This window comes from Betta splendens, chromosome 14 (assembly GCF_900634795.4).
Source record: "Betta splendens chromosome 14, fBetSpl5.4, whole genome shotgun sequence".
Classification (NCBI taxonomy): Eukaryota; Metazoa; Chordata; class Actinopteri; order Anabantiformes; family Osphronemidae; genus Betta; species Betta splendens.
The window spans coordinates 6,742,255-6,757,202 of record NC_040894.2 but is presented as its reverse complement, the minus strand read 5'-3'; the positions used below and the strand labels follow the sequence as shown (position 1 = coordinate 6,757,202).

The following is a 14,948-nucleotide window of genomic DNA, read 5'->3' as shown; positions in this document are numbered from 1 at the left end:
TAGAATAAATGCAATTTTAACGCGTGTCATCAAACTCTGAACAAAAGGTGGCAGCAACCAAAAACGCTGAGTGCTAAAACCAAAGAAGAAGAAGACGACGACACTGCGCACTGCAGATGCTTGTGTACGCGGAGAAGTCGACTGGGAGGACCTGAGTACCTACGTTCATGACGTTATATCAGGTTATGCACAAGAGTCGTTTCTCGTCAAGCCTGCAGTGAACTAAAGCAAAGAATGGGAATAAGTATGCGCGGTGTTTTTATCGCTAAAACTGCTTTCACCGGACACCGACTTTTGTTCTTCTGCGGTGTGTTCAGAAGGCAGTAGCTTCGGGAAGCAAACAACCAAGCTAGCACCACAGGCTAGCTTCATCGAGGCTAGCTTGCTAGCAAAACTGCTAGTGTTATTGTGGCCCCGCCACGAACCTCCCAGCGAGCATCTGTCGCATGCCCAGAAAGAGAAAATGGTGAGAACAGCTTATGTCTTATTTTATCCAGTTAATTCTGTTCTGTCGGTAGTTTATAGTTCAGTAGGTACTATGTTGTGTCACAGTTTGGAACAAAAGAGCCAGGCAACGCTAGCCAAGTTAGCTAGCTTATTGCGCTACAAGGGTGACAGCATCTGTCACCTGGCTGACTGCGGTCTCGTGAATGCAAATAAAGTTATCTAGTATAATGCGATATGTTCCTACTTCGTCCAGCACATAGCTGGGCCAGTTCAAAAACACTTGTGTAATTTAATAGTTCCGTTGTCCCATCAGAAAGTCAACTTTAGAATTCCTCCATAATTTCCAATTTAGAGGAAGATACGATCAATGTTGTTATTGGCAGGTAAAAGTACTTCCTGTTGACCTGCCACTAACAACATTGATAGTATTTCTCGAGGTTACAAGTTGTTAAACATGCACACATTTTAAAATGAATTGCAAGTCCATAACCTAGTTTTTATTAATAATTATAAACATTGTCATCAATTGAAGACCATATGCATTAGAGAGCAATCTTTTTGTTGTGGCTTACACACAAGTGACTTGCACATTGCCAATATTTGTTTAGCAAAACGTTTTGAGAGTTGTCGCTTTCTTCCAATAAGGAATATTTGTGTGGTGAAGAGCAAGTTGTTTTCGAAGGCAGGCGAGACTTTTAAGACAACACACCTGTGACTAAAGCATCTTGCTCAACCAGTTGATGCATTTACAAACACCTAAAGGCATTTTACTAGACGTACTGATATATAGTTTAGCTGCTTGTTGTGTTGTTTTTTACATTAAATAAGTATGCCATTTCTTTATCTGTGTGTCAGGCTAGAGCCCATTACTGTGCCAACAACTCTGTGATCTTTATTGTCTGTGTTTTTGAGATTGCAATTAAGCTTGTGCTGAATTTCTACTCCCAATCCAGATCAATGCTACACTGAGAGGCACATTATGACTCAAATCGCTGTGCTAATTACACAACAGTACCATGTTTAGACAAAACCATGTGGATTTATTGGCAGATGTGACCTCTGTTTAGTTAAAGCAAACAAATCCTCTATACTTCATTGAAAGAGCTTGTTTAACCAAGTCACATGGCATTGTATTAATCACTTATGCAGCTTATAGCCATTGCTCATCTTAGTAGATCCTTAACTTCATTATCTACAGTAATACAGACAGTACTGTAAATGTATTAGAGTTTATGTGTCATTATTTACTCTCAGTATTTTAAAAATATTGCTTAACTGTGTGTTTCTTCTTATGCAGGTGTACCTTTTGAATCCTATAGAGAACCTGAGAAGCTACATCAATAACCGTCCACCACTGGTAATCTTTATGATCAGTGTCAGTGCAGTGGCCATCGCCTTCCTCACCGTCGGTTATTTCTTCAAGATTAAGGAGATCAAGTCTCCAGAGTTAACAGAGGTGAGGCTGACTCATGGCAATCTTTGAGACAGATACATTTATATGCTGCTTGGGTCTTTCTCAAATACCAGTATAATGTGGTCACTGCTCATTCTAAAGGTCGGTTTATGACCTTTGTTGCCTGCTTTATTCCTCAAGTATGCATTTGCTCTTAATTTTGAACCTTGTTATATTTATGCTATGACCTATTCAGCTTATTTTTGTCTCAAAGACTCTCAAGCTCAACAAATTGAGACTTTAGCTTTGCATTTTTGTGCAAACTGTAAAGGTTTTAAACTTACATTTTCTAATGTGCACATGACTGTAAAGCCTACACTCAGTCCCAGGACAAAACTTCCTTTTAAAAATAAAGTTTGTCTGTGACCTATGTTCTGATCCAGGTTTGTGTCACTTTTTGTTTTACATTGTCCATGCCATAAATGTCCTCATTTAATTGTTTAACAATAATTTCTGTTCCTTGGTCCAAAGGTTCACTTTTTAAACTGGCCTACCCATATTGTAATGTGTCTCTGTCTTCCTTATCTGAACTTCTGTCTCTTGTTCTGCTCAGTCTATTTGTGTTGCACTGCCTCTCCCCTTCACATTGTAAAAGCACATTACTATGGCGTGACTTTAAATTTGGCTTCAGTCATGCATATACCAATTCTTAAAGTATTGTGACATACAGACTTCATTAGCTTCAGCTTCAGGGGGGAGAACAGAACTATTGTGGCTGCCTCCCTCTGATCACATGACTTTGCCCATTTCCTTTCGGGTGACAGATGTTTGGTTAGATATAACATATTGTCCAACACACTTACTTTCTCAGGACTGGAACACCTTTCTGCTGCGCTACAATGAGCTGGACCTTTGTGCGTCAGAGAATGAAACGATAAAGCATGGCTTGAACGAGTCCACTACTCCAGAGAGCATGGTCGTGACCAGTGGTCAGGCTCGTTCCAGCACCCAGTCTCCCCTCCTGCTAGAGGACTCGGGTCCAATCAACATCTCTGTCCCTATCACTCTTACTCTGGACCCGCAGCGGCCTTTTGGAGGGTACTCTCGCAATATCACCCACCTGTATGCCACAGTCTTGGGGCAACAAGTCGGCCTGTCTGGTAGGTTTTATTATTGATGTACAGTTATATTGATAATTCTCTATGAAGCAGGATATTATCATTGCTTTTAACTGAAACTCAGTTTAATCTGTTCTGAACTTGCATATATATCAGCTTCTGATGTAATGCACCTGTACTAAAAGTGCCGTCAGTTAGACTGTCATTATGTCTTTTTGCTGCTGTTGGAAGAATGTTTAGTTGGAGCAGACCTGGACATTTAGTGGTACTGTGTAAACACACATCTTTTTCTGCCTCAGAGATATTGTTAGTGCTGTCATAACTCAAAGCTTATATGTAACATGAGGAATGTATACAGTCTAAAGTGTGTGTCTGTGTGTGTTGTGTGTCTGCTATAGTTGGGTTATGCGTTCCTCTAAGGCTGAGTCTTTGGTTTGTTCTAGTGGGTTTTAACTTACAGCACTGTGTGATAACGTTACCTAAATGAAGCGAGCAAACAGTGGCTGTATTGTACATTTAGCTTTTCAGTCTCGCTATAGGTTTCAGACTCGAAGCTTAGAGTTTGTAGAGCAGAGTGAAAAGCGAATGTCACAAGCTGTCAGGTCTTACATGTGCACAAATACTGCAGCCCTACACATTAGTCACATTGAACCTGGCTTCATGTGTGGCTTCAGCGTTGTATAAATAATCATTGTCGTCTTCAGTCTCTGACTATTTCACCCCTAATCTGACGTTCTAGTGCTTTTCTTGTTGTGAGTGGCTTAGCTGTATGCCGACAACACGTATCCATGTGTTAAATATAATGGTCAGTTGAGTAGATGGCCAACGTTAATATCAGGCTTTGCAAATGCTGTCATGTCTAAACAGGACTTATACAAAGAAATAGAGTATTCCTAGGAAGAAGCTTCTGCCTCGCAGAAACAATTCTGCTCATTATGTATTATTTATTGAATTGTGCATCATTGTGTGTTGTCAAGTAACCCAGTTTATAAAAAATCAACTGACACTGTTACAAAAGTTTAGTATGAGCTGTATATTTTATGTCCCCACTTAAATTTGATTGTCACTACAAAATACAAGGCAGCTGAAAAATCCATTTCACAAAGCTTTTCTTTCCCCAAATGTAGGTTTTCTATTGATCTGGTTTTGCTGTGGTTATGTTTATATGTTTCTGTATGTAGGTCGAGAGGCCCATGAAGAAATAAACATCACTTTCACGCTGCCTGTATCCTGGAACTCGGATGACTGTGTACTGCACGGCCACTGCGAGCAGGTGGTGTTCAGCACTTGCATGACTATCACGGCAGCCAGCAATATCTTCCCAGTCACAGTGTGAGTTGGCCTGCCTCCCTAACTCATGGGAAGGCACTTTATGTGTCAGCCTAGAGCTGGGTCATATTGACATAAATGAAAAGCAGTTTTCCATTTCCTTTTTATCCTCATGTGATTTCTGCGTGTTTCACATATGGTGCTTATTGCTTCCATACAGTCTGATCAGTTGTGCATCTATGTTATTAGTTTTTAGGTGAACTGACTTAGTTAGACTTGCTGCTATATTTGACTACAGATAAATGTTAGTTTCGTTCACATGATGACTAGAAGTGTTACTTATAGAAGGCACATCAACATGGATGCACGTGTGTGCTGAATGTGGTATAACCAAAGGAGGTTACATCATTAGGCTAAAAAAAATAAAGGGTAAGTTTGTATTTTTCATCATAAGTAGGTTCTGTGGTGTTGTCACTGTGGGAGTCTGTAACATTACAGATAATAGAGGTGTTGAATCAGAGACTATTTAGAGTCTAAATCATCACTGGTTCAAACATGACATGATAGCTAACTGTGTAATCTTCCAGTTAAATGCATCCTTAGTCACTTTCAAAGCTGTAGAATAAAAACCCATGGTGACACACATTACAACTAATTTGTTCAAAGATGTGTTGCACAAGGTTTATTTTGTTTGATTCGTGTCCCACAAGTTAGAAATGTGTCTGGGCTCTTATTGGTTAAGCTGATTTATGGGAATTGCAGCATCATATTCTAGGGAATGATGTCGCATGTAAATGATCCATTAGTGAATCTTACAGTATATTGTTTTTTATTAGTAAAAATTAAATCAGAGGAAATTGTTTCATAAAGAAAAATTTGCATATAGCGGAATGGGAGAAACAATGAGAAGGATCCTTGGACCCTCGGCTGCAGGAGTGTATCGTGCCTATTTCAGACCATTAAACTAATAGAAAGGATGTGATTAGTTTTCCATAAAGGAACAAATGCACATTTTTGCATCCACATAACCAGCATGATGTGAGCACTTCACTCTGTAATGCTGTGTTGTGGTGTGTAGGCAGCCACCACACTGCGTGCCGGAGACATACACCAACGCCACATCTTGGTACAAGGTGTTCACCACAGTCCGTGACTCCGACACCAAGTACAATCAGGACTACAACCCCTTCTGGTGTTACAAAGGAGCAATTGGCAAGGTGTACCACGCACTCAACCCAAAGCTCACTGTCATTGTTCCTGATGTGAGTCAACATTTTCCTATCATCTGATGCACATGTTTCACACTGTGTGTTATCATGTCAAGTTGTAAGTTATGCAAATACATCTTATTCAGGCGTTAAACCCAGGCAGGATATGGAGTCATTTATTATACCTGTTTATATGGCAAAGTAAATGTAATCAAACACAAAAGATGCCTCTTAGATTCCATTTTATGCTGATGGCCCCGTGAATGTTCCACGGCAGGACCACAACATTGCACTGCATGCACCAGTGAGCCTGAAAATCATTTGAAAATGAATGCTGTGCCTGCACAGTCACCTGATCGCAGACCAATAGAATTCGGAAGTAGAGCTCAACCTTTTTCAGTAAAATAGATATTTGATTCCTTCATTTTTAGTTCAGATAAACAGATTATGCTTATGAAACAAATTGAATACATCAATGATGTCTGTTTGGTTGATTATTAGTCATCATTAAATAAATAATTGTTGATAATGCTTTTTTTCTTCCCAGGACGACCGTTCGCTCATCAACCTGCATCTAATGCACACGAGCTACTTCCTGTTTGTCATGGTCATCACTATGTTCTGCTATGCAGTCATCAAGGGGCGACCTGGCAAAGTGCGACAAACCAACATCGACTTCTGCCCTGAGAAGGTACAACCGACACCAGCAGTGCTATATGACGTGAACAGGTAGTTTCAGTGAATTATTCACTGACCGCTGATTGGTCAAAGATTTGCTCTAATCCTATTGAAAATAAATGAGTGATTCTTTCCTTTCTCATGTTATTGAACAGTGTTGCACAAAACTGCTTTACCTGGGTTGTGCCTGTTGTAGCACAATCCAGACAACATTAGAAACCTTGATAAGCAAATTAACCTATTCCTGGTGTTTTCTTCTGGCTTTGGCTGATTCCACTGCTCCCATCCATATTACCATTACTTACAGCGATGTACAGTGTTTGTATTATAAACTGCACCTTTTTCCCGTTGCAGGTGGCGTTGTCAGAAGGTTAAAACGACATCTGAGCGCTCTAACAGAACTTATCTGTAACACGGACAAGTTCAAAGGAAGAAGGAATAAAAATAAACATACCAGTTGCCTAGTGAACCTCGAAATACAATAAGGGACACAAAAGCTCTGTGAATGCATTACTCTTGCAATGTTGGGTTTCTCCAACCAAAGATATACAAGTGCCTGTATTTATGTTGTAAATATTTGTAGGAACTCTGATGTTAAAACCTCTTCCCCTGCTCTGTTTTTCTTCTTTTTTTTTATTATTTGCCTGAGCCCCCTTGTGCCATGTCAGAACATGCAGTACATCAACAAAGCAGAAGACCATGTCCAAGAACCTCACAGCTATTTTTCCAGCAGTAGTTGGTGTCGTTTTATCAAGCAACATTGGAATGGGAAAACGTGTTTTTAAAATATAGATGTGTGCTAAAAGAAAAACATTGGTGGCATTATCAACGATCACATTATTGAGCTTGTGCTGTAACGGTTTGGATACATCTCCCATGATGAGAGCATGCTGTTTAGTCACTTAAGACTGTATGCTGGTGAACTAAACTGGCCTGAGGGTGGGATGCTTGTGGTACATTTATAATGAAATTTGCATTATGCACTTGTTACTGCAGCTTTAACAGGGATGAGAATAAATGTAGCACTTTCCTGATCCACACAGTGGAAGTTAAAAAGAAGCCTGATTCGGATTGAGCATTTCCTTCAGCCATAGCTTTGCATCATTTGAAACTGGGAGATCAGTTTAAAAGCTCCTTGCCTAACTACAGTACCATCCACGTTCCCTGTGTCACTAGATATTAAAACTGCACATCATATCTGAACGAATGCGTCCTCATCAACAGTAAAACTGACAGCTGTCTCAGTTTGTTTATCAGAAACCTGTTCAGTACTTAGAGGAGCTGCAGAACTTGGCTGATGCTAAACTGCTGTTCAGACCCTGTCACACACTTTTTCTTTTTTTTTTCCTGCAGCCTCGTCTCCCACAGTTTCCCATCGCCTCTCGTTTGCAGCCATTTTGAACCAGTTTAGCAGCTTTGGCGTCGAGCTTAGCTTCGGTCGCGCCTCAGCGAAGCTAAACACTGTCCTGCCTTACTTACACTATGATCAGATGGGCCCTCACGCTCAGGCATGGGATCCTGTCTGGTCCCTGCTTCCACAGCCAACCTTGTTTGTTTGTTTGGTCACGAGGATGAACCTGTGGCGTGAAAGCAGATGTGATCTTTTGTTTCGTCGTATCAAATGTCAAACTTTAGAATGCTCTTGATTTACATGTGTCTACTTTGGACTGATCACTTGGTTGCATGTGTTTTTGTAGTTAATGTTCCTTCAGACTTTTTGCACATTTTATTTTTTTTGTTTGCCTCCCATGCAGATTCACATTTTTGAGATGGCATTAAAATAAAAAAAGGATTAATTATAGATGGATTAAATCATTAAAAAGCTTTATTAATTAATTTTAACAAAATGAGCAAAAACTGAATGTGTGTGACTTTGTCAAATCTAGAGACAAAGTGAGGTTTTAGACTGTGGTTCTCACCTCTAGACACCCACAAACTAAAACCTGGCAAAGTTTCACAGGAAATGTGACTTATTGCGTAAATGTAGCTTTAAATGTGAAATTCCAACTCCAGTAGTTGTCCGAACCGTAGTTCCAGAGCATGGCTAACGTTGACAATCATTTAATCTACATCTGCTGCAAAGCCCATTAGGTTTGTAACACAGAAGAACAGCCACCGTCACGAGCCACTGTCCACTGTGCTGTCCTGACTGTATAATGTAGTAATAATAATAATTTGTCAGCTTCTGTGAAATCAAACTTCCTTCCTACAGTCTTAAAAGGAAAATTGGAGAACCCGTAATCTAAGTCTGCCTGTAATTCTTGCATATGACTCGCAAAATGGCAGTTGCTGATCTATTTTACTTACCTCTGTTATAAGTTTGTTGATGTACTTGTTGAATGTATTTTTTATACATATTCTAAATCTGTGATGCAACAATTCCAAGAGATTTTAAAACTGTCGTAGTTTGATCTTTTGTTCTGTTTGAAAGGCTTTACTTGAATTGTGTTTTCGAGTGGTTTATTCTAAGGTTTATTTTTCTGTGGCTGACATGCATCTCGTCACATTTAAGGTTTTCGAACACTTTGTACATTTATAGTTTTGGGTTTTGTATGTGTGTTAGTGGATGAGTGAAAGGTGTTGGGTGTTGGTCCTGATGGTTGTGATACATGTTCCCCCACAGTGAATGGCGCTAGGACATGTCTTCCTATTTAGAGGTGTAAAATATTCGAGCATGGGCGTGTTGCTTTTCCTGTCATCACTATCCACCATGTGTTTACAGTAGGACTGAAGCAGTTTTAGACAGCTTCTCAGCTTCTAATAGACTGTTGGAGAACTAGGATGTTGGGAGGGAAGCCTGGTTTGGAAGTGAATGAAGCATGCCATGTTATTGCCATATCATCATAATTAATATCAGTGTCCTGCATTGACCTGGGTCTTGTCCTTTTTGGTTAGAATTGCAACGCTAATTGCAAAATGCCTTAACATTGTTCAGTTCAGTTTGAGTTTTTCATGTTATCACATATTGTAAAACACACTGACTCTGTATAATCGAATCCAAACGCATTACTCGTATCATCCCTTCTCAGTTACAGGAAGCTCAAATGACCAGGATTGTTCATAAAACTGACTCTTTAGGAGCAGATTGAAGTTTGAATCCGCTCCACTATATCACTGAGGACTGAAGTAATGACTGGAGCCATATTTGACTTAGTTGCAGCATCCCGTTGTTCCTTTAAAAGCTGCCATTGTTTTCCATGTTATCCTCTCACTCATATTAGCAGCGCTTACAGGCAAATATTAAGCCAACTCTGTGCCTTCTGCACCATCGAGCTGCATCCTCTTTCCTGTACATACAGTAGATAGGACCATAGGTTTAACGTGGCTAGGATGTTATTCAAACCCCTTTCCTCTCCAGTGGAACTGCTGTAAATGAATTCAAGTTTAAATAAAGTGTCTCTGAAGTTCAACATCGCTTTGTGCTCCTGTTTACTTTCATCTGCCACAATAATTCTTGTCCCCTTTTTTTTTTTTTTTATTCCAGCATCGAGATTAATGATGTGTCGGTGGAAATAAACTGGAACTAATTTGCCGGTAGTGGAAGTGTTGCACGCTTTCACTGCACAGGATGCCGGTGCACAGATGCTGTTGATCTCCGGTATCAAACAAGGAATCTTTACACACACAGCTACATTAGCAGAAATGCATTAAACTCAGTGTGACGCAAAGGGCAAGCGGTGGCAGTGCAGACTAGGAGAGCGGGACACACTGCTGTGGGCTTTGATAAACAAAGGTCAAAACGGGCCCTAGAGACCCAGCACCACAAAGCCAACCCTCGTATGGATGATTCTGAAGCAGCGTGAAGGTGAAGATTGCTTGAATCGGAGCTGCTGCTCCCGAGGTTGTCGTCGTTGCATTGGTTTCAAATAGTAAATGTCATCACTAGTGCCCTTTTAAACATGCTGCACGATTGGCGTCAATCCAAGGACAAAAGCTGCTTCTGAGAGGAGTAATTAAGATGAGGAGTTAATATTATGGCCTGAAATCAAGCCCCTTTACTGCCCATCACCTGGACCTGGGAGGAGGTGGAGAACCGGACTTATCTCATCTGTTTGCTTATTCCACTCCGAGATTGCTTGGTCAAACCCGCTGCTGTCACGAGGCTTTTAATCTTATTTTGGAGTCCGCGGGGGTCTGCAGAAGCCGGCAGGCGTGCCGTGATTACTATTCAAAGTTTTACCCTGATATCCTGAATCTTTCATAAATCCCACAAAGATAAGATGGAAAACAGTGAGCTGGAGACCTGCAGGAGCTGGATGCGTTATCTGTGCGGCCGGACCGAACCGGGGATGGTGCTGGTTCAAATATAGCAGACAAGAAGGGCGAGGTTGTAATTATTGGATGTTGCATCAAGCACTAAAATCACACTGATTGGGTTTGTATATTAAAAGCAAGCTCTAAAATCATACGCGCTTGATTCTTCAGTGCGAGAATGTGATCGTTCACTTGCTCTCAGCTCGACGCATCTTTAAGTGTCTTCCAGCTCAGCGCCGCTAATTGGTTCTTATCAGCGGCTCAGCAGCAGGAAGCAGCTTCCAAATTACTAGCTCCAAATTGAAGGCGTCGATGCTGATGTAAAAAAGCTATTGTTGTCCCATTAGCCAGAACGAGTTCATTAGGTGATCGTCCATCAGCGCGGTAAACAGATCTAAAGGACCAATAAAGTGCCACATGGTTTAGATGATAAAATACCAAAGACCAGAGGAGGTGCAGCTGAATCATATCTGCCCCTTGTTGATGTTTGATGCGTGTTTCTTCACTGGCACCAGCAGCTGATTGTGATAAAGTTGCATGAAGCAGTAAGTAAGACTAGACTGAAGTGAACTAGAACTAAACTCCTGGTGATGTCAGGACCCGGGGGAGAGGTCAGTCCTCCTCCACTCGCTGGAATGGGATTAATGGACGAGAGCCAGAGTCCAGGTTTTGCCGCGTTATCGCAGGGGAAGCGCAGGTGTGGGAGGCGACGGTGGTAACGGATGCAGGCCGTTCAGGGCCCATCATCAGCACCATCATCAGCACCGCCTGGAGCATCTCAGTGGGGCTGATTATTGCGTTAGCGATGATGCCTGTGTGTTCGGTGAAACCTTTCATCTGGTTTCTGAACCAGAAGCTTCCTGTTGCCGTCAGCAGAGGGCAGAATTGTGTGATTGTGGATAATTGTTACCGGCACTGGCTGTAATACTGTATTTGGTGTTTTGTCAATATGAACACGAAGTTTAACCAGACCCTGTGGCGTCATTCTGACCAGTTTACATTTACATATTTATTTGCCATCCTCTCACCAGTTAGTAAATCACATTGAAACCCATGAGCAGTTTGATCCGGTGATCGGTGCGAGCCGTTGTGAACAAGCGTGTTTGAAAAGGTCACTCGCACCCTTGACTCCCTCGTTCAGCCTGGATTCCTGGGAGACGGGAGCGGCTTGTGAAGCGACCGTTAATCAGATTTCTGCAGACGCGCCACGCAATTTGGGAGACACTGTTTATGCGTTTTTATGTGCGCTCCTGCTCTGAATGGCAGATACAGAAGCACGGCTCGGTTAGTGAGCCTTTTTTAGCAGTTAGTCGTCAGCTGGACTCCTCACAGCTGGAGGACAAATGATTCTGTCTAGAACCAGACTCTGATCATTGTAGGTTATAGTCATTTTATATTTCAACTTAGGCAGATTGCCCTGGTTTTCTCCCCAGTTGGACTGAACCTGCTGCGGGTTGAATGCCACTGCCTTGAAAACCCCAGCTCCCCAGCTCCTCCTCATGCGGTGCCCACAGACGAGCTGCGCCGTGGGGACCTCGGGCTGTCAACACGGTCATTTCCGCGGGCTCAAGTGGTGCTTTTCCCCATTTTGCTAATGTCACGGTGCACCGTGTGATTTCTAGGAGGAAAATACACATGCGCGTGATGCGCCGTGATCTCGGTGTCCTTCCTCAGATCGAACGCGCACCTGCCCGTGCAGTCGCACGTGGGCCGAGGACTGAGGCGGCGGCTCGTGCGTTGGTGTCCGCCCACGTGCAACAATGGCGGACTCGTAGCGTGGCTGGAGACGCGCCACCGGGAACCTGACAGACGGAGCGCGTTTCCTCCGCTGTTTGAACCTCATTATTTCTCGCCGATGCGTTCAGGCGCTGCTCTCCGTCATTCAGCTCGCGCGCTCCCAGTGAGGTGGTGACATGCCATCAGCATCCGAAATGAAATAGTTTGTCGTGCGTCATTACCCGCGGAAAACACGGTCATCAGGCTATTTGTGTTTGCAGAAACTATTTCAGAAAATAAAGACAGCGTCCAGAAGGAAATCATCCGGCCTATTTAGTTGGTGTGCGGCGCGTTCGCGTTGCATATTGAAGCCTCTGCAAGCCAACAACATTCATTTCCATTTGCAGAAGGTGATGATGATGCGTTCAGGTGCTACGGTGGTTTGTGAAGCCACCTTACAGCTGCTGTACTATAAAACGGCCTGAATCAATTGGATTTCTATTAAGGGGTTTTATTCTAATACAGCCGCCACATGTAGAGTTTTTACCAGGCGTTCTGCAAACAAGTCAGCAGTTTGTTGACGAGTCTCTAGTTCTTTTATATCCAGAGGGAAATATAATCAATGTCAAAAAACCTCCCCACGACATGAAACATCGGCAGACGCGGGTCCGTCGCGTTGTGCGGAGCGGAAGAGGCCCCGCAAAAAAACAAAAAAAAGACAAAAAACAAAAAAACAAACAAAAACACGCCTTCCAGGGCAGTGACATTCGACGTCTTGATGAAGCGCCCATCGCCCGGAGAAGCTGGAATCATATTAAAGCTCTTCGTCTCGTGTCAGGTCCCCGTTGCCACCTGTTAGCGGCGGCCCGGACGCCGGGCTCGAGCCGCACGAGGCTGCAACTTGTTGCTGGCGACGCAGGGGGGAGCTGCATCATCTGCGGCCACACGCTCCGTCTGATCACATGTTGCACCTGCTGGTAAATCTGCAGATTTAGTGTCTGAAGCGGCACCGACGGCTGTTCGCGGGGCGTCAGATTTTAAAATACCTGTTTGAGTGAATGAACAGGTGCGGCGGGTGACGCAGCGTGTCTTTAATGGGACGTCGGTGTCACAGGTGATGTTACCAGTGATGAAATGTGAAACATGTTTAATAGATTGGACTGAAGGGAAGACTTTTACTGTCACCCAGCAAATTGCAGCAGATGGTCCGCAATTAACGAACGCGTGACAACGTCAGGGCGCGTGGACGTGGAAGAGGAGGCTGCGGTGACGAGGTGCGGGATAAACAGTGAGCGGCCAAAACCAGGCAGGGGAGCATCAGCCATTTTGGTTCCGTGCTGGAGATTTGGCCCCCTTCTTGTTTTTGGACTCTGACGAGACCGCAGACGTGTGTTCTGGGTCTTAACTTTGCGAGGAAGCTAAAACAAACTCAACATACTGAGGCGGCGGACTCGTTTTCTGTAGAAAAAACACGCTGGCGATCATGGACAGCAGCTCACGGCTCATTGGCTGGAGTGCGATAGCGGCGGACGTGTGCGCGCGCGCGCGGTCAACCGTCCACACGTGGCTGCTTCTGGCGCCGCCCTCCCGAAGACAGATGGATGGGTTAATATCATAATTAGGCACCTCGGCCGACGGTTCCTGTTTACGGCTTGGTTGCTAGGCAGTGACATCAGCTGATCCCTCCCTCCTTCCTCTCTAATCCCGTCCCTCTCCCTCACACACACACACAACGCACGCCCCCCCCCCCCCCCCCTCTCTCTCTCTCTCTCTCAGACAGGCAGCTCAGACGTGGGCACAGTGTGGGGGTATAGGAAGAGGGTAGGTAGTAATGTGAGTGAGCCTGTCAGACAGTATGGTCGGGGTCTGAGGACAGCAGCAGCATCAAGCTCTCTCTCTCTCTCTCTCTCTCTCTCTCTCGCTCGACCAGTGTGGTGACATCCACACATCACCCGGACCCGTCCACCCATCAGACGCGCACCCAGCACCCAGACACCGGAGGACGAGGACCAGAGCGGGAACGGGTCTGTTCACCTTCTCGTCATATTTTTTTTTTTTTTTCTTTTTCCCCCCCAGTTCCTTGGCTTTGGGAGTGGGCTCCGGGCTGGACCGCATGCATGACACAACGCAAAGGCGAGAAACCCACCATCAGCATCCAGGAGCACATGGCCATTGACGTGTGCCCCGGCCCCATTCAGCCCATCAAGCAGATCTCCGACTACTTCCCCCGTTACCCGCGGGGCCTCCCCCCCTCCGCGCCCCCCCCGGCGGGCCACACCGGGCCCCCGCGCTCTGCCCTCTGCGCCCCCCCGGCCGCCGCCCCCGCCGCCGCCGCCGACAGCGAGCGCCCCAATGAGGAGCCCCCGGAGCGGGCGTGTGCCGGAGCCTCCGGGTCGGCGCTCGGCGCCAGGAGGGACGAGGAGCCCGACGTGGAGGGATACGACTCGGACGACTCCAGTGAGTGTTGCCCCTGTCTCTGATCGCATCTCCGTCCCTGCCGCCGGTTGCCAGGCATCCCCTCACCCCCCCATCCCCCCATCCCCTCCAGCCGTGCGGCTTCGTGGCTTTATCTGTCGCCCTCTCTCCCCCCGTCGCCGTCGTCCATCTCTTTGTGTTCCTGATTGCCTCCGTGTGTCTGTGCTGTGGGTCCGCAGCGAACTCTTTGCCTCTCAGTCGACAGGAGCCAACTGTTGCTGCCTGCAAAGATCGCAGCCCCCCCCCCCCCCCCCCTCCCACTCTCCTGCAACTGAAAGAATGACATGTATGATTTTATTGGAGCAAACGATTGCATGTGTCTGTCAGCGGACGGCGCACGGGTGCATTTTTCACACTCCCGGTGTCTAAGGGTGCTCGGTCTCGGTCTCA

At 44.7% G+C, this 14,948-nt stretch overlaps 2 protein-coding genes across 3 annotated transcripts in view; both read left to right on the top strand.

The window, feature by feature from the left end:
- Positions 1 to 82: 82 nt before the first annotated feature.
- On the top strand, positions 83 to 9,523 carry tmem248 (transmembrane protein 248). 2 transcript variants are annotated; one of them, XM_029173888.3, is made up of 7 exons: positions 83 to 466; positions 1,745 to 1,903; positions 2,712 to 3,000; positions 4,140 to 4,290; positions 5,306 to 5,489; positions 5,983 to 6,164; positions 6,468 to 9,523. In XM_029173888.3, the coding sequence occupies exons 1-7, from the start codon at positions 464 to 466 to the stop codon at positions 6,523 to 6,525; spliced, it is 1,026 nt and encodes a 341-aa protein (XP_029029721.1). In that variant the 5' UTR covers positions 83 to 463; the 3' UTR covers positions 6,526 to 9,523. The 2 variants fall into 2 exon arrangements, with proteins under 2 accessions (XP_029029721.1, XP_029029722.1); XM_029173889.3 differs by having other exon boundaries at positions 86 to 466; positions 5,983 to 6,126.
- A 4,348-nt stretch (positions 9,524 to 13,871) lies between these two features.
- The window catches only part of doc2b (double C2-like domains, beta), a 57,488-nt gene continuing 56,411 nt past the window's right edge, over positions 13,872 to 14,948 (top strand). The window contains exon 1 of the mRNA XM_055514691.1: positions 13,872 to 14,540. Coding sequence (XP_055370666.1) covers positions 14,201 to 14,540 — 340 coding nt within the window. The 5' untranslated portion in view covers positions 13,872 to 14,200. The remainder of the gene's footprint in view (positions 14,541 to 14,948) is intronic.

What these genes read in the sequence shown, in the direction of transcription:
- tmem248 (XM_029173888.3), top strand. An exon ending in GCAACAAGTCGGCCTGTCTG is followed by an intron (nt 3,001 to 4,139) that starts GTAGGTTTTATT and finishes TTCTGTATGTAG; the next exon opens with GTCGAGAGGCCCATGAAGAA. An exon ending in GTGCTATATGACGTGAACAG is followed by an intron (nt 6,165 to 6,467) that starts GTAGTTTCAGTG and finishes TTCCCGTTGCAG; the next exon opens with GTGGCGTTGTCAGAAGGTTA.